This window comes from Falco cherrug, chromosome 4 (assembly GCF_023634085.1).
Source record: "Falco cherrug isolate bFalChe1 chromosome 4, bFalChe1.pri, whole genome shotgun sequence".
NCBI classification, from domain to species: domain Eukaryota; kingdom Metazoa; phylum Chordata; class Aves; order Falconiformes; family Falconidae; genus Falco; species Falco cherrug.
In genome coordinates this window covers 74,376,103-74,400,045 of record NC_073700.1, presented here as the reverse complement: position 1 = coordinate 74,400,045, position 23,943 = coordinate 74,376,103, and the positions used below count along the sequence as shown (strand labels likewise).

Sequence of the window (23,943 nt, the reverse complement as noted above, 5' to 3'; positions counted from 1 at the left end):
CTTCAGCCCTAGTACAGTTACAGATTGTTCTGAATGAAACTTTTTTTAGAGATTACCTCCGTCTTATGTTCTGTATGTCATTTCTTTCTGTGGTGTGCTGACCCTGGCTAGATGCCAGGTGCCCACCAAACCACTCTATTGCTGCCCTCCTCAGCAGAATCGGGGGGGGGGGGGGGGGGGGGGGGAGCCGGGGGAGGAGGTATGGGGAAATAAGATTTAAAAAAAGCCTTGTGGGTCAAAATAAAGACAGTTTAATGAAAGCAATAGCATAAGTCACGTGAATGGAAGCAAAGGAAAACAAAAGATGTTATTCTCTACTTCCCATCAGCAGGCGAAGTTCGGCCACTTCCCAGGAAGCAGGGCTTCAGTACTCGTAGCGGTTGTTCTGGAAGACAAATATCATAAATAACAAGTGCCCCCCTTCCTCCTCTCTTCTCTCAGTTTTTATATCTGAGCAGATGTCATATGGCATCGAATATCCCACTGCTCGGTTTGCGTAGGCTGTCCTGGCTGTGTCCCCTCCCAAAATCTTGCCCACCCCCAGCCTACTGGTGATGGGGGGGGGGCAAGGTTGGAGAGACAGCCCTGATGCTGTGCCAGCGCTGCTCAGCAGCAGCCAGACCACTGCTGTGTTAACACCCTTCTAGGTACCAGCACAAGCACAGCACTGTGAGGCTGCTGTGGGGCTCGGCCAGACCCAGTACACCTTCTTAATTTGTTTTTCTAGTAAGTTTTCAGCAAGTGTCCCAAAGGCAAGCTGACATAACAAGTATTTTCATTTTACTATCTTCCTCTTTACAGGCAGACAGGGCAAATCTGGACTGCAGTATTATTTAAATCCCCTTCAATTCATTTTCTAAACTTATAAAATCTCAGTGCCAGTAGGACTCTCTTAGCCCCTTTCTCCTATCTGGACTATGATCCAGTCCAGTGATCTCTTGTTGATCAAGGCATCTGTTTAGAATTATGTCCCATTCCAAAGAGATGTGTAACATCAAGAGCTTTGCATGCTCCCATGGGCTTATCCCTTAAAGACTCATTTCTCAATACCTATCCGTCACAGGCTCTGGCTCTACAGAATTGCTGTAGCTGCCAAGAATATCTAGAGAATCTCAGAGATCAGGTACTTTCAACCGTCCCCATGCCAAATTCCTTTCATCTGTTGTGACATTCTTACTGTCCCTACCCATAGGTGGAACAGCACAGGAAAGCTGTGACACAAAAGCAGCAGTTCTCCTTCCAAGCAAATAGTTGCTGTTGTGCTTCTACAATTCTCAGGTAGTCTTCAAAAAGTAGGAGATTGCAACTAAACCTTAGCTCTGGCCAATAGCCAAGGGGCAAGTCAGTGCCAGCATGACAAAAGCAACCACAGCTTTACCTCAGCTGTAAATACAAGGCCTGGGACTTTCCCTGAGAGTTTGACGGGAAGTTCTTTCAACCCGCTCAGCCAGACAATGCTTGCAACATCCCTTGGTCTCACCCTCCCCTGTGCGCTCGCCCTGGCTTCCCCTAGATAAGTGCCAGCAAGGCTGTTGGTGTTTCTGCACTCTGCTCCGGGCAACAGGACTTCTCTGCAGCTCCTGAGGTCTCTCTTGCTCCAGCATAAACAGCATCCCGCCGGCTGGGGAAGCACCAGCTTGCCTGGGGGAACTGCAGCAGGTTGAGCGCACAGGTGAGCTTTACTCAGAGACACAGGCTTCTCACTTCTGCAGGTGGGAACGGGGAACAAAATGGCTAAACTGTCAACCTGAGAAGTTTCGGTAGGCTTGAACTTAAATTTTTTAATCTCCTGATCCCTGCTAGACAAAAAAAAAAAAAAATACAAAGCCAGGTCATAGCTCCTGGTTTTGTGTTGACATTATACAACCTGTTAGTCACTAAGAGCTGATGTAAGGAAGCACTGAGACACAGGGAAGGATCTGTATCTCTAAAGTTTGGACAAACCAGAACTTTAGATTAGTCAATTGGTATTCAGAGAGCTTACACAGCAGATAACAAGTTTATTTAATCTTCCAGAGGTGTGTGCTTTAGTTAAAGAAGTGGAGAAAGCTTCTGCAAATAAGGATTGGTCAGTGGGTTTTAAATAATGAAGCTAGAAAGCGGATTTTCTTTCCTAAGCCAGAGCCAAAATTCTGGTCTGAATTTTAGTAGCAAGTCCAGGTACTCCAAGAGTGTTTGATTTACCCCAAATCATAAGTTATGACTAATAACAGTTGGAACTAATGATTCTTTTCACTTCTGGATTCATATGTGGATTTCTTGTTTTCTCTTCCCGTTCAAGCAGCAGCATACCAATTTTAATCCTCTTTAATATTTTATAAGCAAGGGGCTTCGATGCTGCAGAAAGAAATGGATTTTTCTCAAATATTGTCTTATAACAGCTCCACATTATTAATTCAGAGAACATTTGCAGCTGTCAGAACTGTTCTTCAGCTTTGATATAGGAAAATTTCATATCCCCTCTAAATCTGCAACACAAACTGTCAGTCAGACTATAGGCCAAATTTCAAGACTGTTGAGACCTTATAAAATTACGCCATTAGTGGAAGATGTAAATTCTTTTACAGACGTGGCCTTCCTGAAGCTCCCAGATTTGTTAATAGCAATGATTTAGACTAGCATGAAGTAGTACTGTAACTACATACCAAAATATTCCAGTAGTCATTGAGAAATCAAGCATCCCTGTACTTTCTTCCTCCATATTGGAATTTTCTTATACAAACATATCAAGCGCTTGTCATATTTGTACAATTTTAGGCAGATGGCACATTTTTATATTACTTAGTTACAGGCAGAAACGATAACCAGACCAGGAATCTACTTTGTGTTGAGAAATTATTAACAAAGTGTGTTGCCTACATTAGTGTTTTATTTCAAAGCAGGATCTCTCTTGGGAACCGACTCTGCTACCCTCCGCCACGTACCATGCCATGTTTCACATCACAGAGCAAGCTGGAGACATACAGTCTCGGCTGCTCTTGCATGAATCAAAACAATTCTACCGCTAATGGCAATTAAGCTCACAGGACAAGACCAGAGCTAGTCCAAAATAAAAACCCCAGCAATGTGCCTAGCATGGGTTGCTGGCTGGGTGCTCACAACCACTTTTTCCTCCCGATAAACCCAATCCCTCAAAAATAGAGACAGCAACTGAGGCTTTCAGGGAGAGTGCTTAAAATCTGCATATTTTAAGACCTCCCTCACTGCTTCCCAGTCTATTTGTATTAAAAACTGTTTATTTGGTAACTCCAAGATTTAAGCCAACCATTTCTCCAATTCCATTCTTAGTTACAGTGCTAGTGGAGTGGAACTGCAACTTTTAAAACATTTTATATATGTTGGCATTTTTACTTTATCCTACTCAGATTTTAATGTATATTGACCTCTTTGAAAGCTGGTTTGGGGCAAGAGAAGGTAGGGACAGGTATCTGAATGTCACCTGTACAGATGGTTATTGCAGTTCAAATGTGGGGGAAGGTTGTCCCTGCATGCTCTAAAAAAAAAAGTCAGGGTGTTTTTTCCTCTTTTGACAGCACTGTTAGACCCACATACTTTTTTCAAAATTTCTCCAACATGTATTCCCCTTAGTGAGAGCACGGCTGACGAAAGGGTCAGTAAATTCACTTGCTTGGTTGTAGACGGGGCTGTGACAATTGGGTGCGCTCTCAAATGTCCTTGTGGAGCATTTTCTCTCCCACCCACTGCCACGGTTTGCACAGGGTGCTCCGTCAGGCTGGTGGCAGGCAGTGGGTGGCAGCTCCAGTAAGTGCTGGTTATATTGGTGCTTCTTGGAAACGGACAGGGAGTGGGAATAGCTGCCAGAAAAGGCATTAATTAGAGGACTGACAAAGCTGCCTCCCAGCCTCATAGTGACTACTGAGTACAGCCCTGGAGACACAATTGCAAAGGTGGCATCAAGCTATTTTTTTTTACTTTACTAAACTGTTGAGATGACCCTTTCCTGGTCAGATTACTGGAGGAATGCTCTAACTTTCATGGTGGTGGTGTGCTAGAGGCACAGGTTCAGGCTACCCAGCTCAGGACCGCTCCACTTGTGCTTAGCTGAGCTGCCTTGTGTGTCACGCTGGCAAAGTATCACCCTGGTTCAGTGACAAGGCTAGGTCTAAACCTCCACTGGGAGATGCAGATCCCATGACTTGCTTAGGAAAACATGAGGTTAGGATTAAATCAGGAGAGAGGACACGTTCTCAGCTCAGATGGTTTCCCTCCATGTGCTTTTCCCAAGAGAAGCAGCCTCACCAAGACAAATCTATGAAGAAAAAAAACATTTCCATAAACAGCATGATATCCCATAAAAATGAGAATATTAATAAACTTAATTTGAATTCTACAACCTGAACTGCACCAGAGCTTCATATAACTTGGCACTTCAAAGGTGCTTAATTATAATAATCTGCTACAAACTTCTTGATCAATGGTGGAAGCGGCACAGCCATCCACCTCAGACAAGTTATAGCACCTGAGGACTAGGATCAAAGTGTTTTACTGCTGCCTGTCACCACTCCATTACGGATACCAACTATGTGAACAAGTTTCTGTAGGCCTCTAGATAAACAAGCCTTAAGTGCTAAGAAATTTAGTGGAGACATTGATTGCAAAAAAGCAAAACGCTTTCTGGCATCATTAGAGCACAGGAATGTTTGACAAAGGATTTCTCTGGGGTGGTCCCATGCTGCAAGGGCTGTGAGAGCAGGAAATATGTAAAAAGACATGAGTACTCACAACAAGTGGGTAATTATGCAATAGTCATAATAGCATAAAATGGTAATGCAATAAAGACAACAGCTTTATTCAGAAAATCCAGTTCCTCATTTCCTTGCTGGAGCCGCAAGAGAGGGCCACCCTGCAGGAGGAAATTATTTTGTCCAATTAGGCAATTACAAAATCAGCATGACACTTTGTTTCGCATGTCCTGGCACCCTCTTCTTTTTTCTTCGACTAACTTTAGTAAGAACACGTAAGCTTTTCATTTGTCTCTGCTGCATATCATGTCCCAAATATCCACCTTTTCCTTCACTTCAGTTGCATAGATAGGGTCCAGTACACTCCTTTCTTGCTTATTGCATGGCCTTGACATGCAAAACCAAGAGAGCAGCTTCTGCCTTCACCCCACGTACTTCACAAGGGTAGGAGCAGGAGATACCCAGCAACCTTGGCTGAGACCCAGGAGCAGGCAGAGGACAGAGACCAGGGTGACTTCTCTGTGAAGGTGGCAGCCTGTGCATAAGAGGGCTCAGGCAGCAAAGTTTTCTAAGAGGTCTTGTTTCAAGGTTTCCTATGCCCCTGTGCAGTGGACCGTGGCACAGGATAACTCTGGCTGCCCTGTGCTGCACTGCGAGCAATTTGGTCACAATGCTTTGCTCCAAGAACTGTAGCTCACAGGCTGTACATCCCCTGGCAGAGAGGTTTCATTTGTACCAATGCCTGGGCTAGGAGCCGAGGTAATGACCCACATTGCACACATCCGTCCCCATTTGCCAGGCTGGGGAATTACCAGCAGCAGCTCAAGCACCTGCAAAACCTGAGCTGAACTCAAAGGAAGTTTGGGTTGGAAAAAAAACCCAAAACAAACTAGATCTTTCTGTTTCTCAGTATAGGATGCTGCTCTGAACAGTTCTGTAAATTTTTTAGTAATCTCATCTGTTGGTTGGTTTGGGTTTTTTTTTAATTTTATAATAATGTTTTTAAATTCAGGCTTCTCAGCAGTTAATTTTCAAAGCCTGTAGCTTAAGGTTGTTTCTTAAAAAGACCTGACAAAATTAGCTCAGTATGAAGGGGAATTTCTTCCATCTTGAGAAAGGCCTGGTTCTTAAAAGATTGCCTGATAAGAACTTTTCCTTGCCAGGCATGTCTCTGCAGATGCCACTCTACTTCAGTCAAGTAGAAGAGGAAAATCTTCAAGTCCATGTAAGAGAAAGAAAGGAAACCAAAGGAACAAGTAAATACATCTAATGTACTTCATATTAAGTGAATAAGGGAGATGATAAAGTTATCCCGTGTTAGATCACATGCCTTTAAACACATTTTAGTGTATAGGCTTGTGTAAGCAAGAACACAGATGAATGAACATTCTGTAAAATCTGCTTGGCCCCATTCCAGACACGTTACAAATCCACACATATTTGTTTTGGCAAGGAAACTCCATATTCATGCTCCTTTTTCTTAAATCTTTCACTATACTCTCTCTTACTCAGATTTCTAAGAGGATAAGACAGCTAAGAACATCATCACAGTGCCACACCAGTCACCTCACCTTTGATTTTATCACAGGTGTTATGAAATAACTGGGCTGCTTTTTCTTCCAGCTTGTGCCAGCCTGGTCCAAAAGCAAGCTAACTGAAAATCAACAATTCCATTAGTGTACATGGGAAGAGAGTCAGGCTTGTCACACAGTCCTAGAGCTCATAATAAATACGTGGCTTGAACTCTTACATTTTTAGCATTCTGAAGGTCTGGTTTTGGTTGGTGGCTGCTGTAATGCACCTAATTCTAGTCTCAGTGTATCCTACTGATGGGCTATCAGTAAAAGCATCCCAAATAACATCCCCTGCCTCATCCTCCGTATCTTTCTACAGACCACAACAACATAGGGTCACAACTGAAGAGCCATTCCTCACTTGTTTCCTTCTCTTTTGGTGGTACAGACATTCACGTGGGTGTGTGTACATAAATTTTATAGGATGTCCATTATTTAGCGTGATTTCTGTAGGAAGTGAGATTTCTCTGGTCATGCAGAGGCATGTGAGTGTATGTATGTTTATGTGTGTTCCTCAATCATTTTTTTAGTGATGATTTCAAACAAATATGCCAGGAGGAGAGAGGGCTCCATTCTCCTTGTGTTGCATGAAAAAAGGCAGCTGAAGACCCCACAGAAGAGTCCTGAAAAATGAAAGACTATACTGTGACTATATACATTTAAAAGACCCAAAAATCCATGAGAAGAAATGTTATAGGAGTCATCTTCTGTGATTGGAAACGGCATCAATCAGCACTTGTAATCAGCCAAGAAACACAAACCCCTAGGAAGCCAGGCTTCATTATTTCTAGTGTTATTTCTCTGAGATAGAGCTATTTGTTAATGTCTCTAAATGGCAGATAAAAGATGCTCAGAAGAATAACTTCACAGTGAGGGGAGGACTCAGCAGGAATCCAGGAGGTGCTTCTCCATGCACAGTGGATGTGAAAACACCTTTCACAGTCTCAGGGCATCTCCTGGGCCAACTGGGCTAAATCCAGTGCCCTCTGCACTGTAGACAGGACTGTCTCTCCTTCTCACCCTTGCTCACCTTCAGGTTTTTGTGAAATACTTTTCATTCTCCTTGCAGTTGGCTAGGCTGGATTAAAGCTTAATACCTGCACACCTCAGAACTGTACAATAGCCCTGAAAAGACTGAGGAAATTACTTAAGCTATAGCTGAGGCTTACATGTTTATGGGAGCAGCTGGAGGTGCTGAGATTTCCAGCCCTCTCAGTACTTTGCTATGATTTAGACAACATTAAGCACATCTATTTAGGCCTATACTTCATTTGTTTGAAGAGCCTCCAGGCAGCTTTAGTGTTCTCCTGATAAAAAGTGAAGATGTGGGAAATGCAATGTCCTCTGTAGGCAAATTTATTGTCTCAAACAATTATTTTTTATCAGCTTTGTCAAAACTTGGAGCCCAGGATTTTCTGCTGAGAAGAACAGCAGATATTCATTCGCTTGAAAGAAAATTCATGAATAATTTGTTGTAATACGTTTGTTAAGAGCTATTCTGCTCTTTTCTTTATGCATTTCAGTACTGGATTAATCATGGGAGAGTAGTTTAGCCACATGCCTTTCAGTTTTAGGTGTATCAAGCAACAGAAAATGCAGTTTATAATTCACAGCAGATTTGGTTCTACAACTGTCATCTTGTAAGAAACAGTATTTGTTGTAGTGTGTTTTCTTTCTCTCTCTGTGGGAATGGTAAAATGAAAATTTAAGTAAATGAGATTGCCTCAGAGTAGTGTACAGGCCATTCTGAGGAGACTTTTTAAATCACATTTCACCTGTTTTCCAAGCTACACCAGGATTAATGAGTATCATGTACGTGTGAAATATACTCATAAAAATACCTCCAAAGCTGCAGCACTACATATGTAAGAAATGAAGTATTAATCACTCTCTTTCTTTACTATATTTAATGGGTTACTATATGTAATTTTAGTGTATTAGGGCATTTTTGTCTAATATACACCTTTTGATCATAGATGACAGGACAAAGCAGGATTCTCATTTGAAAAAAAAAAAAAACCAACCCAAAACACAACAGTCAGGGATGACTTCTGCTTGCCAGTACATGTAACAAACAGCTAAGACAATTATGAGAATAAACCCTATTCCAGAAAGAAATTGTCTGACTTTGGAGAACTTGACAGCATGGGAAACTAAAAATTACCAATGAAAAAAGTATAATTCCAAGCAAAAATATGTAGTCATTTGCTTATTTGAAGTTCACCATGCCCATCCACAGGTATGCAGGGATTTGAAGGAAACAACAAAAAAAGAGACTCGATGTTAAGGAAAAAATGAAAAAATTACCACTTCCACTGCCTTTGATACTCTTGGTTATAGGCACTGTTCTTGATTGCCACCAGCATGAGTACATGCCACCAGCATGGTGTCAAAGCACCACGGTTACAACTGCAGCCCACTCATGACTGAGAAGGAGGTATGTTTATCAGGCAGGGAAGGACCAGGTGTACACAGAGGCAATGGGGAAGCAAACATGACGGAACCTGTTCAGTCTGTTCAGCGAGGTATGAGGAAGGTCTGCAGGACACCTCCAAAGGGTATATTTTCAGCAGTTAAGCCATAAATCCCAATTCAAGGTCAGTGCACAGTTGCCCGGCAGGATTAAGATGTGTATTCACATCAAGTCCGACGGCGTGCTTGGCTTTCTGTAGTGGTGGTGAGAACCTGGTTTCAAAGTGTAAGGCACACTCTGAACCTCTGTCGGTGAAATGAGTTGCAGTGTGCTCAGCCCTGCCTGTGTGGTTCAAACTACGTAAACAAGTTCTTAAATCCATGTAAGGAACTGCATGTTTTCAGGTGCTTTCTGAGCAGAGATGCAGAGCTTTGGCTGAAAAAGACCTTTAGCAGGGGCTTGAAGACTTATGTATGTGGATGCTGTGTGAGAAAGTTCAGCTGATCCTTGTGATGATGAGAGATTTGGGGGAAAAAAAAAGAAAACAGAAACAGACAAATACTCTGTGTTAAAAAAGCACTGCAGTTAAGGTGACATGTGAGAAGTCATGTCAGCAGCTTAAAATGAGGTCTACAGGAGGGCACCGTCTGAACCCAGACTGCTTATCCCAGATGTCCTGGTTTCAGTACTGTACAAGCAGCGTTAAACACCACAGGTTAGTGAACCTGAGGGAAGAATTAACTTCTTCGTGCAGCAGGATACTATTATAGTTCAGCTGTGCAATGTACTAAACTTAATAAGCGCCAAAGTGTCAACCCAAGTGTCTCCCCATCATTATAGAAAAATAACCCTTTTGAAGTCTGGTAAAACAAGATTTTTTCTAGAAAGGTGAACCTAGAAAACAGATTTTTTGTACTGATATTCTAGTACCTGAATCACTGGATATGCAGTCAATACTGTTGTCATGACTCCTGTGTAACTGTATACAGATTCACGCAGGTGAATGTACCCCAAGCGTGCTATATAATCGGCCAGATGTATTACGTCAGGACCTTTATTTGCCTCCAGAATTTTGTACTAGAACAATGGCAAGTTGCTCCAGAGAGGCCATTCTGATGCCTAGCACTGTTTATTATTTGCATAGTGTATCAGAGTCTCTGCTGTGACTTACAAGGAAATAGCAGTCAAAATATTTAGTTTACATAGAAAGAGGGCCTTTGATACTTCACTTTTTAAAGTTATGCTCCCATAATATTTGTTCTGTATATAATCTTTATGGCCACCTTTGGGATTATGATTTTTACAATGAGCTTAAAAAGAAGAAAAAGAAAAAGATGATAAATGGATCAGTGTTGTAAATCTTAAGACTAGTTCCCATAGCAGACACCATAACCTACCTGGATCACAGGTGTGCTGTCCATTAACTCTTTTCTTATTCTACTTACAAACCTATATTTTACATGGCTATGGATCAAAATCCTGGTGATACCTTGGCCATTTATCTTCTCATATTCTTCTTCGTCTCCTAAACTCCTGCCCTGCATCAAAAGATAAAAGAAAATAGATCCAGTAGAAGGCTTTTGAAAATTATAGAGGGGAAAATACAGAGGTTCTGCAACACCTGGGAGCTACCACAGGTCACCAGACGAGATCAAGTGGTCAAAAATGGACTTGTCCACCTAGCAGAATAATAAGCAGAGTATACTTGATTTTGAAGGTGGGAAAGTGATGTTCCATGAGAAGTACAACTTGAGAGCAAAATGGAGTTAGAAGATTTGATAGCTGCTTAAAGAAACTATGTCAAAAGCAGAGACATAAAGATTGCAGCACAGAACAAGGACTGCAATAAGACAGCACCATGGCTGGCACTCTGAGTTCTTCAGACACTTCAGACTTAAATAGCATACATAAATCAAAATCTATGGGCAAGCACAGAAGAATAGTACTAATATGTTGATAAGATTTGAAAAGCCACAGCACAAAAAGAAATGTAATTAGTAAGGTACCTCTAGAATAACAAAAAGTTTCCTGTAAAAACATAAACTGTTAAAGGAAAATCAAGGAGAGAACTGATCCACCCCACAACTGAGAGAAAGCTACTGATTAATGACTTGAAGAAAGCCACCTCTGTAATGCCTATTTTGTTCTTTCTTCACTAGAAGGGTCAACCATGATAAAAGGGTTTACATCAGTAGCAAAGAACTGAAAATTCTCGCTAGATGACAGAAAAGAGATTAGGCCGTGCTCAGGTGAGTTAAATGACCTGAGATCAGCAAGGCTGATGGAATTCAGTTCACATTGTTCAGGGGATAACTGAAGCATTTCCACAGCCGTTAATAACTATCTTTAAGAACTGTGTGGAAGAGGTGAAGTTTTGAAAGACTGGAAAGGCAAGAATAACAGCTATCTTTAAAAGTAAGAAGAAAGAGGAGGTGCAGAATTATGGCCCAATACATTTAAGTACAATTCTCAAACAGAGGAAGCAAAGGGAAGATAAGAAAGAAATGGGTTACAGGCACATGGATTAATCACAAACAAATCATTCCAAACCAACCTCATTTCCTCTTATAACAGGATAACAGTCCTTGTGAATCACAGAGGCTATACAACTTGACAAGTGAAGTTTTACTATGGTAAATGTTAGAGAAGATTTTTCAAAAGCATACTAGGAAAACACAGCCTAGATTAAACTAATATAAGGTAAGGTTCTGCAGAACTAGTGAGAGAAACATTTTCAGTCTCTCAGTTAATCAATGTCAAAACAGAAGACTACATTTACTGCAGATATACAGGAGGTCTCTCCTGGCAAAAGTCCTGTTCCAGAATGTCATTAAATGGTGTAGATACCAGAATAGACACTGTGCTTATTAAAGCTGACAATCTGACAAAGTTGAAAAGGGCTGCAAGCACATTAGAGGACAGGCTTAGAAATCAAAATGATCTTGACAAATTGAAGCTACAGTTTGAAAATATATGGTGCTATTCAACAGGGACAAGTGCACAATACAGCTCTGAGTCAGAGAAAAACTACAGAAATTGAGGATGGAGCAAGTGACATAGGAGCAGCCCAATTAAAGGATTTGGCTGTAGCAGGATGCATTTATATCAGTATTCCAGATCTGATCAGATGTAGAAGCAGATCACCACTTTTCAAGCTTTGCTTTACACCACAGAGAACTCTTTAGAGCTTATGAAACTCGATGCCTTTCCATGAAAGCTGAGCCAGAAGACATGCCTTTGGTGCACCCCAAAGCACTGCAGCTGCTAGTGGGCACTCAGGCTGCAATACTAAACCAAAGCTAGTCCAAGGTGGAAGTCTATGACACACGGATAGTGTAAACAACATGTGCTCAGCACCAGCTGTTTCAGTCTACATCTTGGTTCCTGTTGCCACACACTACTTGTTAAAGTACTCATCCTTTTAATGCATCACAACCTGACTATGAATCAGCTGTGCTGTGAATAAAACAAATGTGACAGTGGGATGATGTGTTGCCTATGAGGCAAGTGGATCTTCTTCTCTCTGGTAAGATCTCAGCAAGAGTACTGCATTCAGTTTTAGCACCATACTTTTAATTAACAGTTGGAGTAGTTTAGCCTACCAAGATCAGAAGAAAGCCATGAGAAAGATTACCACTCTCAGAAGCATGACTTGCAGGGAAAGATCTGGGGTTGTTTTGTCTAGAGAAGAAAAGGGTGAAATGGTAACAGCTTTCATGTCCAACAAAGGCTGCTGCAAAGAGAAGGGGGATAAATTGACACCTGTATCTGCTGTGGAGGAGGTGACACAGATTACATATAGGAAAATCTGCCTCAGAAAGCAATAAGCAAGGAAAACTTCAGCATCCACAACACAGGAAGGTTTTACAAACAGGTTAGACAAGCACCTGTCAGACTTTGTCTAAGCATAGTTCATCCTGCCTTAGGGAGGGACACGGACTAGATAATCTCTTGAGATCACCACCAGTTATTTGGTTTGCTTCCTTTTAAAATATAAATAGTAAAACTACTCTTTCCTGCTCCTTTCATCTTGCCTTTCTACCTTTTGAATCATTTTACTCATCTTCTGTCTGCCATTTCATCTTACACCTTTCTGATATTTCCATTATCCATCCCACTCTACATCTCAGTCCCATCTCTGCCTTTCCACTTTTGGCACTGTACTTCATCTGTGGCATTGCTTCCCTAGGAAATCCCTCCTTTTTCCCACGTGTGAAGCAATGTGCCTGTCTCCATTCACACTCCTACATAACTGAAGTACTTGCATATAACTGCTGAACTAAACATTGAACCTTCATTCAATTCCCCTGGTGTTTATGCAGTGGGTAGAAGCAACAGTTCTGCAGTTAGCTTCTTTTTTTTTTCTTTCCGCACCTCCTTTTATCATTACTGACCAAGTAAACTCAGAGATTACCACCATTTTCCTTCAAATAGGATAAGTCAGTGTATAACAATGCAGAAGAGAAAGGATGCAGTTAATCATTACAGAAGCTTACAAGGAATATCTTTCAAATAACAAAAGGCATCACTAGCGCTCTTATGTTAGGGGGATGGACATAAGCAAAAAGGTTATGTATGAACACAAATCTCTATGGCTTTTTTCAGATAATACATGGTTACATATATAAAATTACTGGTATCTCTGCTTTCCTCTGGCACACTGAGAGAGCTCAGCATAACCCCTGGGCATGGAGCAGACCCCCAGTGTCATCAGCTACTTCCGGAGACCCCAGTGTCAACCTTTGGGCTGAGCTCCCAGACACCAGGCTGGCACTCTGTCCCTTGTGATGTACTTCTGCTTCCCATCTTTCACACTGACATATGACAATAAAACACCTTATCCTGTAGAAAATTACTGTCCTATAGAAAATTACTCTCTTTTCACATTGTAGCTATCGCCATCATGGACTCTGGGAGGCCATTTTCGTTGTTTTGCCTTTGCACCCACCCAGTTGCCATCAGAGGCTGCATTTTCTTCAAATACACACAGCAAAGTCAGAATTTATATACACACTGTCTATGTGCTCATAACCTATCGCCTGAATTAACCTCCAGAAGATCACTGCAAAACCCACAAGCTTCTTTTAGTTCAACAACAGCCAGCTGGCACAAAGATGTGTTGAAAGGAAGGAAGGAAGGAAGGAAAAAAAGGCTTCAACGGAGAAAATTAATTTCATTTCTGTCTTTGTTAGAAAGAGGCATGGTCCAGAAGGCCTGGGATTTAAAAGCAAATTTACCTTGTCTTACATGTGATTTTTCAGAATAAATATTAAATTCACATCAGTTTTACAATATAACTTAATCTGTTAAAAATTCATTAGTGACCTGTTTATTTCTAATATATAATATGTACCATCATAACAGCTATGGGCATCCCCATTAAGTAATTCTTAAAAACAAAAGGTAAATTCTGCTTACTTTATTCAAGCAAATTGTCCTTCTTGTAAAAATGGTATTAAGCTAAATTAGATCACCAGTATTAAAGACAGCTTTAACTCTCTTCAGCCTTCTATGGAATATTATCCACTTCCTTGTACAAGTCCCCTTAAATCTTAGATAGTACTCCAAGAAATTGTATTTTGAAAAAAAAGAATTTTCCTTACATTAATTTTTCTTTTCATCTCCCTCTTTTTCTGTTTTCTGGCAAGATGAGTTAAGTGTTCCCTAGTAAATGAGACATTCAGCATTAGTGAACATCAGAAGCACTTTATAGACTTATTTCTTGCTAGTGGATCCATTTCTGTATTCAATATTTTTATAAGCCCAAACATAACATAACTTTAACTGATCTACCAAATCTATGTGATAACATCCATTTGAGGTTTGGTTTTTGCGAGTCTTACTTTGGAGAGGAGAATGATCTGCATAGTTCACTCAGCAATAACTTAATGATTTCTTAGGGCAAATAACAAAGTTTTCAAATGGTCAATCGTGTGCTACAACTAAATTCTACTTTCCATTTTAGAAAAGAGCCTACTTTGTTAAAAGGAAAAATTAAGAAAGGAAAGTTGAGTCTTATTAGTTGGACCATTTATTAATATTGCATATGCAGTTCTTCTGTTCTTTTGGAAATACGGACCAACCCCAAAAAGGAATTTCATAGCTTTAGTCACGTTAGAGCCTCATGGGACATTAATAAAGCCCTCAGAGAAGGATTTTTACATATGTCAAAAAGGACTTTGCATTTGTATGCATGTGTCAGAGCACACAAATATGCAAAAGACATTCAGATGGGTCCCTTTGAAGATCTGTTTTCATGCTCAGTGTGTTACTTGATGAAGTACACAGAGTCCAGCTGGATAGCTGGGACCGCAGCTTGAGGAGAGCTGGGGTTAACACCCTGCTGTGCTGCAAAGCCTCCCGGGGGCCCTGCTCCAGCCACACAGCCCCGGAGCACACAGATCCTCGGGCTCTTCTCTGCCTGAACTGATGCCTTCCCCTAATGACCAGAAGCAAACTCCCTTGGCAGCTCTCTAAATCCTAGGGCTTCCACAGCTTACTGCAGGAACCGTGCTGGGCAGGCACTGATGCCAACTGGTGGCCAGCTAGCTACATACAGAGGTAGTTCAAGCCAAAATCTTCACACATGATTCTCAGAACAAGCGTTTCTCTGCCTATCTTGCTACTGAAGCTTACACCCTACAGCACAGGCCAAAAATGTGTGCATCCCTGATTCACGGTCCTCAACTCTAGGTCACAGCAGGGTAAGGGGAAGTTCAGGCTTGATTTTTTTATTCAGCAAAAAAAATGCAAGTTTTGAGTCAAACAATTTAAAATCATGCCAGATTTTTAAAAAGCAGAAACTGTTCTGGCTAGACAAAAATGTAAAATAAAGTGCAGAACATCATCTCAGTATTTTTAAATGGCAGTTTCATTTGGAATGGTGCTTCACAGAAGAATGTAAGCAAATGGTTAATAAACAGCAAGTAGCAAAGCAGTTGTTTTGGGTCTAGCTAACCATTTCATGCATTTCTTTCCTGCAAACTGGCAAATCAATTATTCCCACAGCTTTAATTAAGACAGTTACCTGTGATGCAGTGAAAGACTTGAATCAGGGCTCCTGCAAATTAAATGGCTGGTCTAAGTACTAAAATGCTTGCCAGGCCAAGAGAGGGGTGTCTCAGGGTCTCCTGCTGGAGGTCTTCCTTTGGGCCTTGGGTTTTCTGGTCTGAGTTCACCTTTTGTAAAGTGAGGACAACAGCATGTGGACCTAATGCAAGACCTCTGGAGCAGACCTTTTTGATTCTGTATTTGTATCATGGGTCTCACTCTGCAAGTACAGAGCGTACGTACTGCTATGGCATGGATAATACATTAAAGACTTTGAAGCTTCCAGGTACAGTGATAAAGGAGGGCAGATAAAAACCTCAAAGAGAATTTTATTATGAGTAATATATAAATATCAGAAATCTATGTTCAACATGAATTATTCCAATTCCACTATCCAAATGCTTAATGGGACATTCTTGAGGAAATTGAAGAACAACAATAAAACAAACTGGCACTGACTAGTTGTATTAAGGAAATACTGAGGACAACAGATAGGTTTGTAGCTACCTTTTACAGTGTCTCTTCTTCAAGTATTTCACAAAAGACCTTCCAGGTTCTAATCTGACTAGAAACTAGAAACACACTCCTCTTCAATGTTTTTCTATAGCACAAGTAAGCAGTGTGCTCCGGTATCTTTTTATCCTGCTTTCCTTTTGAGAGAGGAAAACTGCAACAGTTCAGCTGAATGTTAAAATCCACAAAATAGATGGAGAAGAGGGTGCCATAAGAGATGGAGAGGTGAATATCCAGAACTGTTTTTTAAAAACTGTACAGAAATCTTCTGAGAGTGTGTATTCAGAAAAGTGTGCAGAAAGCACATTAAGAGGCAAGAAAACTCAGTTATTTATTTTATATAGCCAGAATGGCTGCTAACCTTCCATTTTCAAGAGCTTGATGTTCTACTTAGTTTGCTCTCATAACTTTTTTTTTTTTTAAACAGATGAATAAAAATTCTTCCAACATAATGGCTTTGGCTCCCAACACTTCTAACAAAAAAGAGACAGTGTGCATATTTGGAACTGGAGATTTTGGAAGAGCTCTGGGGCAAAAAATGATTCAGTCCGGCTACCCCATTGTGTTTGGAAGCCGGAGCACAGAGAGATCCAGCCTTATTCCCAAGGATGCAAAGGTGATGAGCCATGCAGAGGCAGCACAGAAAGCTTCCATCATCATTATAGCAATCCAGAGGCAAAATTACAACTTCCTTACACCACTAGCAGAAATTCTCCATGGAAAAATCTTGGTGGACGTAAGCAACAACTTAAAAATAAACCAGTATCCTGAATCCAATGCAGAGTACCTCGCTCAGCTGGTGCCTGGTGCCAAGGTTGTGAAAGCCTTTAACACTGTGTCAGCCTGGGCTTTGCAGTCAGGTGCACTGGATGCAAGCCGGCAGGTAAGACTGAGCAATGGGGGTTTCCTATGTCATAGAGTTATGTATCATATGGCTTCTTAACAGCTAGACAGAACACGCACGAGACATACAAATCAGACAAAGTTGGGATGGTATTTTCACTATAATCACCCTTTTCAAACTAAATGGGAACTAAAACTTACTTACTTTTGGCTTGTAATATGGCACGACAAGGAATATCAATAGCTTGCCTCTGAACTCAGCGTTTGGAGACACTAAAGAAGTAAGGAAAGAAAGATAGCCGAGCTCCAAACAGAGAAACAGCAAATCAGGAGGAAATGAGGGTTGCATCAGTTGTTTACCAGGTTCTAAAGTTAAACAGAAAGGAGATAGGAAGAATACATCAAAGTAAGAATAAAACTGAAGAGAGCAAAAACAGGGAGGCAAGTGATATGATGGGGCAACAGAATGAGTATAGGCAGCAGAAGTGAGCTGGAAGGTGAATAAATTAAGTTTTCTAAATTGGAATCCATCATCATAGAAGTTTAATATGACAACAGTGTGTGAAAACTATTTTAACCAGCTCCTTAACCACAGGCCAGTGAGCACAGGCCATAGGAATCAACACAACAGCTTACTTCAAGACAAGTAATTTGTTATTACTCTGTTTTCTACTGCTGTGAGGGACAATGCTCTTGAAGAATGTACGAAACCAGCCAGCCACTCAAACCCAAACCATTACTAGCTTTGCTTTCTGCTGCCAAATAAACCGTTTAGCCAAAGACCCAAGGACTTCCAAGCCTAGGCTGTACAAGCCTTTATCATATCAATGGGAGTAGAAGTTGCCCCCTTTCTCCCAGTTCCAAAGAAGTACTGTCTTGCACACTCACAGAAAAGATGGTTTCTTAACTATTTTACTAGACTTGGAAAGAAATATTTATTTTTGTGATAGAGCAATCATGTTTTAAAGACCTCTGTCCCCAGTTCCCTCGAGTACTTACAGACCACTCTACGAGCAATTGAAAATTGTGCTCCAATTTACTCCTATTGAAAATTTTGCTCCTATTTACTCCAATAAAATCTTGTGCTTACAAACCACTTGCAGGTCTTCAGAAGAGTATGTCAAGTCTTTCAGGCAAAGACTTGCACTGTGTGTTATACATTACTCCTTTCAGACACAAAATTTTGCCACTTGAAACTATCTCCTTCCCCAAATAAAAGATTCCTATTCTTAGTTCTTGCACTTGTTGGCCAAGAAAGTAACTGTAGGTTACTTTTTGCCTTTATAAATTAAGGCCAGTAGGGAATCCAACAAGTAGCCTAGGAAACTTGTGCTCATCGTCCATATCCAGGTAGGACGGCAGTAGAGAATGTCACAAAAATCTGTCTAAATAAAACTGTTGTTTGTTTTTGGCTGCAGGTGTTTGTCTGTGGAGATGACATGGAAGCTAAACAAAGGGTGATGGATATTGTTCGTGCACTGGGTCTCACTCCATTAGATAAGGGATCCCTCTTGGCAGCTCAGGAAATAGAAAATTACCCTCTGCAGCTGTTTCCAATGTGGAAGTTTCCCATCCTTTTGTCCCTTGGCCTAACCGCCTTCTTCTTCTTCTACTGTTTGACTCATAGGGTAATTTACCCTTATGTTAATGAAAACAAAGACTTTTCATTTTTTATTGCAATTTCCATTCCAAATCAGATCTGCCCTATATTGGCACTCATCCTTCTTTCCTTGGTTTATGTTCCTGGTGTGTTTGCTGCAATTATTCAGTTATACAGAGGTACCAAATACCACCGTTTCCCAGACTGGCTGGACAAATGGATGCTGTGTAGGAAACAACTTGGACTAGTAGCCTTGGCATTTGCTTCTCTGCATGTTTTGTACACTCTTGTCATCCCAATTCGCTCCTTCGTAAGATGGAAAATCAGCAGTCGAATCATCTCCCTGGTAAGTTTCGTCCCCTGTTCTATGCCTGCCTTTCTTTGGGCCATATTACAAATACTACCTTCTACCTTGAGCTTCAGAAATTCACATGGACAGACTAAGGTTATTTTCATAATTTTTCTGTTCCTTTTAACTATTGGTATATCTGAATTTTGATGGTATTATGTTGAGTTGAGGGGATTTCTGGCCTCAGTCTTCCTCCTAGACAGTTTACATGTTAATAAAATAAGCAGGGAAAATGTAAACATTAAGAGTATTTTAAAGAAACTTTCTTATTTCTCCATATACCTTTAAGAATGACACGTATTTTTACCTTAAAAATGGCACATATTTTGACTTCCTGACCTTATTTAACAAGAAAGGATCACATACCTGTCCTCAACAGCAGGTCTACAGAAGTGTAAAACATGCACCATGATTACAGGTACATGGAATGTATATGGAATGTAATGCCTCTTCTGCTTTTGAATAGGCATTCCAAGTAAATCTCTAATTATTTTCAGAGAGTTAACGTATAACATTTATCTCCTAGTTACCTTAAAGGATATTTTTTCTGCATTGATTCTAAAACTGTTATCACTAAGGTGTACCTGGTCTTCTTTTCCTCAGGCACTGAACAATGAAACAGAACCACTCAACACCACTAATGCCTGGCTTAGTGACTCTTACGTGGCTTTGGGGATTTTAGGATTTTTTTTATTTGTTCTTCTGGGAATAACTTCCTTGCCTTCAGTCAGCAACAACGTCAACTGGCGAGAATTTCGATTTGTACAGGTAAGAAAAAGACTTATTCTAAAAAAAACTTCTTCCCTTATAAACTATGACCACAGGCAGGTTTACTAGAGACTTAGGGCCTTCCTCCACTAGTATCTCCAAATGTGATGTGTGCACTATCCACCATCACATAGTGAATTAAAAAAAATCTACATGGCTATACAGCTCACCTGTAAGAAACCACAACTGTTCTGATGGCTACTTATGTTACAACTGGGATTACTGCATTAGCAAGAGAAAATTAGGAAGAAATGAACTCCTAAATGACAAAGAGAAAACCAACACTGTGGAATTACCAAATTCCACAATTATACTAAGTCACAAAATATTTTAGCTATTTATTGGGCTAATTCTGTTGGTTTGCAAGATAGTTCAGTTATCTCAAAATAGGTCTGAAAAAAAAGACTTTATAACTCAGATCCTTTCAGTGCCAAGGATCTGAAGAGAATCTGCAGGTTTTGCAGAATCTAAAAACCGCTGTGCCTATAAACAGGCTGCCCTTGATAACACTATAATCTAAGCCCCCCGTTCAGAGGAAGCTTGGTGCAAGCTGCCATGCCTCTGCAGGAGCTGGGTTGGGAGGGGAGGGGAGGCAAGGGAAGGGGAAATTACTATCAATGAATGTTTTATCAAGGCCAAAAACTTGCACAGTATGGTAGTTCTGGATGGATTAGCATTAGAGCATATAAAAGCTTGGATCTCTCTACTGAATTTCAGCATTTTCTCTGCATTTTCACAAACATGATAACCACTAGGCAGTATGTGTAAGCTAGCAAAAATTATCAGGATAGTTGATGGAGGAAAAAAACAAGTGTGATTCACCTAGATCTATTTGAATGAATCTTAATTAAAAAAAACAGTAAGAGCCTTTATATTATATAAAGCAGTTCCATTTCAGCAGCCCCCAATTATTCCTAAAATTGGCACATTCCACAAAGCTTACCGTGTCCTTTAGACTGCATTTGTACTGGTTTAATTTACTGTTTTAACCTCCACTTCTTCTTCTCTTTCCTTTGTTCTCCCCTAGTCCAAACTCGGATACCTGACACTGACTTTGTGCACTGCACACACCCTGGTTTATGGTGGAAAACAGTTCCTGAACCCATCATCGTACAGATGGTATCTTCCAAGTGCCTATATGCTCTCCCTCATTATTCCATGTATTGTACTGCTCATCAAATTTTTCCTGATATTTCCTTGTCTGGACAAACCTCTCACACAAATTCGACAGGGCTGGGAGAGGAATCCCCAGTACTCAGAACAGTCAAATTACATTATCAACAAGTCTGCTGTATAATTAGACTAACCTGAATTATCAAAAAGAAGAAAAAAAAATATCATGAAGGCATATCAAAATGAAGTCCTGAGCCTCCTTTATCTGGGGAGTGAGAGAAAAAGTGAAAAACTTGGCCAGGCCCTGAGTAAAATAAAGCCACCCTAATGACGTGCTTAAAATACAAATCAAGTGAGGCCATTGAGTTCCTGCACCTCAGGCATGCTTTCACAAGGTGTTGGCCCTCTCTTTTGCTCAGTATATTGCCCCTTGCCTATTCACCCTCCATTACTAAGAAGAGTATGAGAGAAGTAAGTGGTGCTCCATGTCCCTCCCCTGTTGCTCCAAACCTCCTCCCAAGGCTGGGCAAAACCAGACTAACCTTTGGCATTAGGTGGCATCTGCTCCTCTTCCATATCCTGCCTGTTGGGACTGAGGTCTACATGCAGCCACACACATCCAAACAGATCCAACGCACACATGTATGAACGCACACCCTCCTTCCACCCCAGAAGCCACCAGCACCCATAGAATGGGTGCAGGATGGTTGCTGGCTGAGGAAGAGCTCTCTTCTTCACAGCATTAGTTTATCCTCCGTTAACATCCGATCCAAAAGAAACCTGTGTTCATACCTGAGAGACAGTTGCGTAAGATTGGTTTGTGCACAGGAACTCTAATGTTAGAAGTGTATGGGACAAGGATTACTGAATTCTTGCTTGTACCACTGTACCAGAAACTCAGGTGGCAAGGGGATGGAGGACAGACCAAAATGGCAGAAAGGCATAAGATGTGCTCACAAGCCTAAGTTTGTCAAGTACAGGCAAAAAGTGGTCATTTTTTGTGCAAGCAGTGAGTTGTAAAGAAACAAACTGAAAGAAAAACCTATTATATCAAGGGGTTGTATTATATGTCATGGTTATATCTCATGAAGATAATATTGTTGGGTTTTCAAAAAATAAATCTTTGGATGCAATATTACAGCTATTCCATGAAAATATACATATTTTAACCACAATAAAGAATTTTTATTACAGTGTTGAGCTTTGTCATCATTTCTGGAACTTCTTTTGATACAATGCAGCTGATGGTATGCTTATTTGCACAAAGGTGTTGAAGATGTTAGAGGGCCTTGGGGCAAGGAATAAAATAGGATCCTGTTTTCAGCCAGCTGCTTAGGCTCACCTTCCCCCCATCTTTGCTTGCTCTTTGGTTGCTCACATAAGCAGATCTTTGCTTAGTTATCAAAGCGGGCTGAGGATGTGTGGAAAAACAGGATTCAGCTGGGATGGTGACCTCATGTTAAATTGCAAACGATCTGACAACCTCCTTTGCATTGGAGAATAAAGAAAAGACAGAACGTATTTGTTTTTATAGGAAAATAATTGCTTACTATCTTTTGTCTCTCTGTTGTTCTCCTCCCTGTCCATAGAGAGGATAAATACAAATAGAAATGTATGAGCACACTATATAGTATAGCTAACTGTACTTTCAAACAAGCACTATCAAGCAGATTTAAATAACAAAACAAAACTATCTGAACAATACTTCTCAAAACATTCCTCAACAATGGGGTCTTTTTTAGTTCCAGACATACATCCCCTCTTCATTTCATCCTCTGGCCCAGAAAGAACATGTTCTTACTACACAAAAGAATGGTAAAGGACCCTGAAATACCAGCAATTTATAGAGTCAGATTTCTTGGAAATAATTCTGGCACCATAGTACTCTTACTAACCAGCACTGATGTATATGTCATACTTGGCATGTCATAAGCTGATATGCATACGTTGATGTAAGTCTGTATAGTTTTCCTTGGTCTGACCCATGACAGTGTAATACTCCGTTTCAAGCTTCCTTCAAAGACCTTCCATGTTAATCTTACAGAATCGTTTACTGCAGAAGGGGTTGGGTATGGGCTCAAAAGGGCTAAGGGACAACACTGTTGTGAGGTTGCCTATAACACCACTTTACAGGTCCCTGAAGAAGGGGAGAGAGAGGCAGAAGCAGCAGAGAGAAGGAGAGCGAGAGAGACAGAGACACTGTGTGTATATAGGTAGAAGAGAAAGGGACAGACACAGCAGAAATAGTAGCAGCAGCCTGAGTGAATATCCTCTAGATTTGCCATTTTGGGGCCAAATTCTGGTCCCAGTGACACAGTTATGCCAGATTTATGTTATTACAAATAGTGATAGTTCCAAGACACTGATACAGATTGTGGGGGTTTTATTACTTTTTAAAGGATTTACTTTGGGGGTTTCTGCCTATCCTGATACATATCTAAAAACTGCCCTTTTCTCTTTCTCACAGCTGAACCTATGGGTTGGAGTTTAAACTGCAACAGTCAGGGCCAGTAACACCCATTTAAAAGCTATGCTTTCTGAAATACAAACACTGCAAGTACCCTGCCTCCTTTCCTCTCAGCAAGCAAGGCTCCTGTGTGTCTCCGAGTGCCTTGTGTTGAAGAGGACAGGCCAAACCAGGTCTTCTTTACCCTCGCTGAGAATCAGTGCCAGCTAACTGTGGCCTGACCGAATACACTCACCGCTGAACCATAGTCTCAGACACAAGCAGGACTGTAGTTCTGGCTGGAAAGACAAAAGAACTTCTTCAGGGACTGATACCACGTTGCTTTGTTACGCCAAAACACCAACTGCGATTTACGGAAAATGCTAAGCAGCTAGGTACAATTTGCAATTTACTGTTCACTCCAAGAATAAAGTGCCAGTATCTGCTGCATACAAGCCGAGGAGACAATGCAGGCTGTTTGCATGGGGTGCTGGCGGCAGCTCTCAGGAGCTGATCCAAAGATCTCACATCTGAAGTCAGCAGCAGGCTCTTTGTTGACTTCAGCAGATAA

The 23,943-nt window shown here is 40.9% G+C and overlaps 1 protein-coding gene across 1 annotated transcript; it reads left to right on the top strand.

Annotated features, from left to right (window-relative positions):
- Positions 1 to 1,416: 1,416 nt before the first annotated feature.
- STEAP4 (STEAP4 metalloreductase) lies at positions 1,417 to 22,119 on the top strand. The gene is made up of 5 exons (XM_005432138.4): positions 1,417 to 1,672; positions 16,681 to 17,136; positions 18,515 to 19,042; positions 19,649 to 19,813; positions 20,841 to 22,119. Exons 2-5 carry the CDS (start codon positions 16,681 to 16,683, stop codon positions 21,108 to 21,110), a joined length of 1,419 nt encoding a protein of 472 aa, XP_005432195.1. The 5' UTR covers positions 1,417 to 1,672; the 3' UTR covers positions 21,111 to 22,119.
- The last annotated feature ends 1,824 nt before the right edge of the window (positions 22,120 to 23,943 follow it).

What these genes read in the sequence shown, in the direction of transcription:
- STEAP4 (XM_005432138.4), top strand. Translation starts at nt 16,681, where the DNA reads ATGAATAAAAATTCTTCCAACATAATGGCTTTGGCTCCCAACACTTCT. An exon ending in GCAGTCGAATCATCTCCCTG is followed by an intron (nt 19,043 to 19,648) that starts GTAAGTTTCGTC and finishes TCTTTTCCTCAG; the next exon opens with GCACTGAACAATGAAACAGA. An exon ending in GAGAATTTCGATTTGTACAG is followed by an intron (nt 19,814 to 20,840) that starts GTAAGAAAAAGA and finishes GTTCTCCCCTAG; the next exon opens with TCCAAACTCGGATACCTGAC.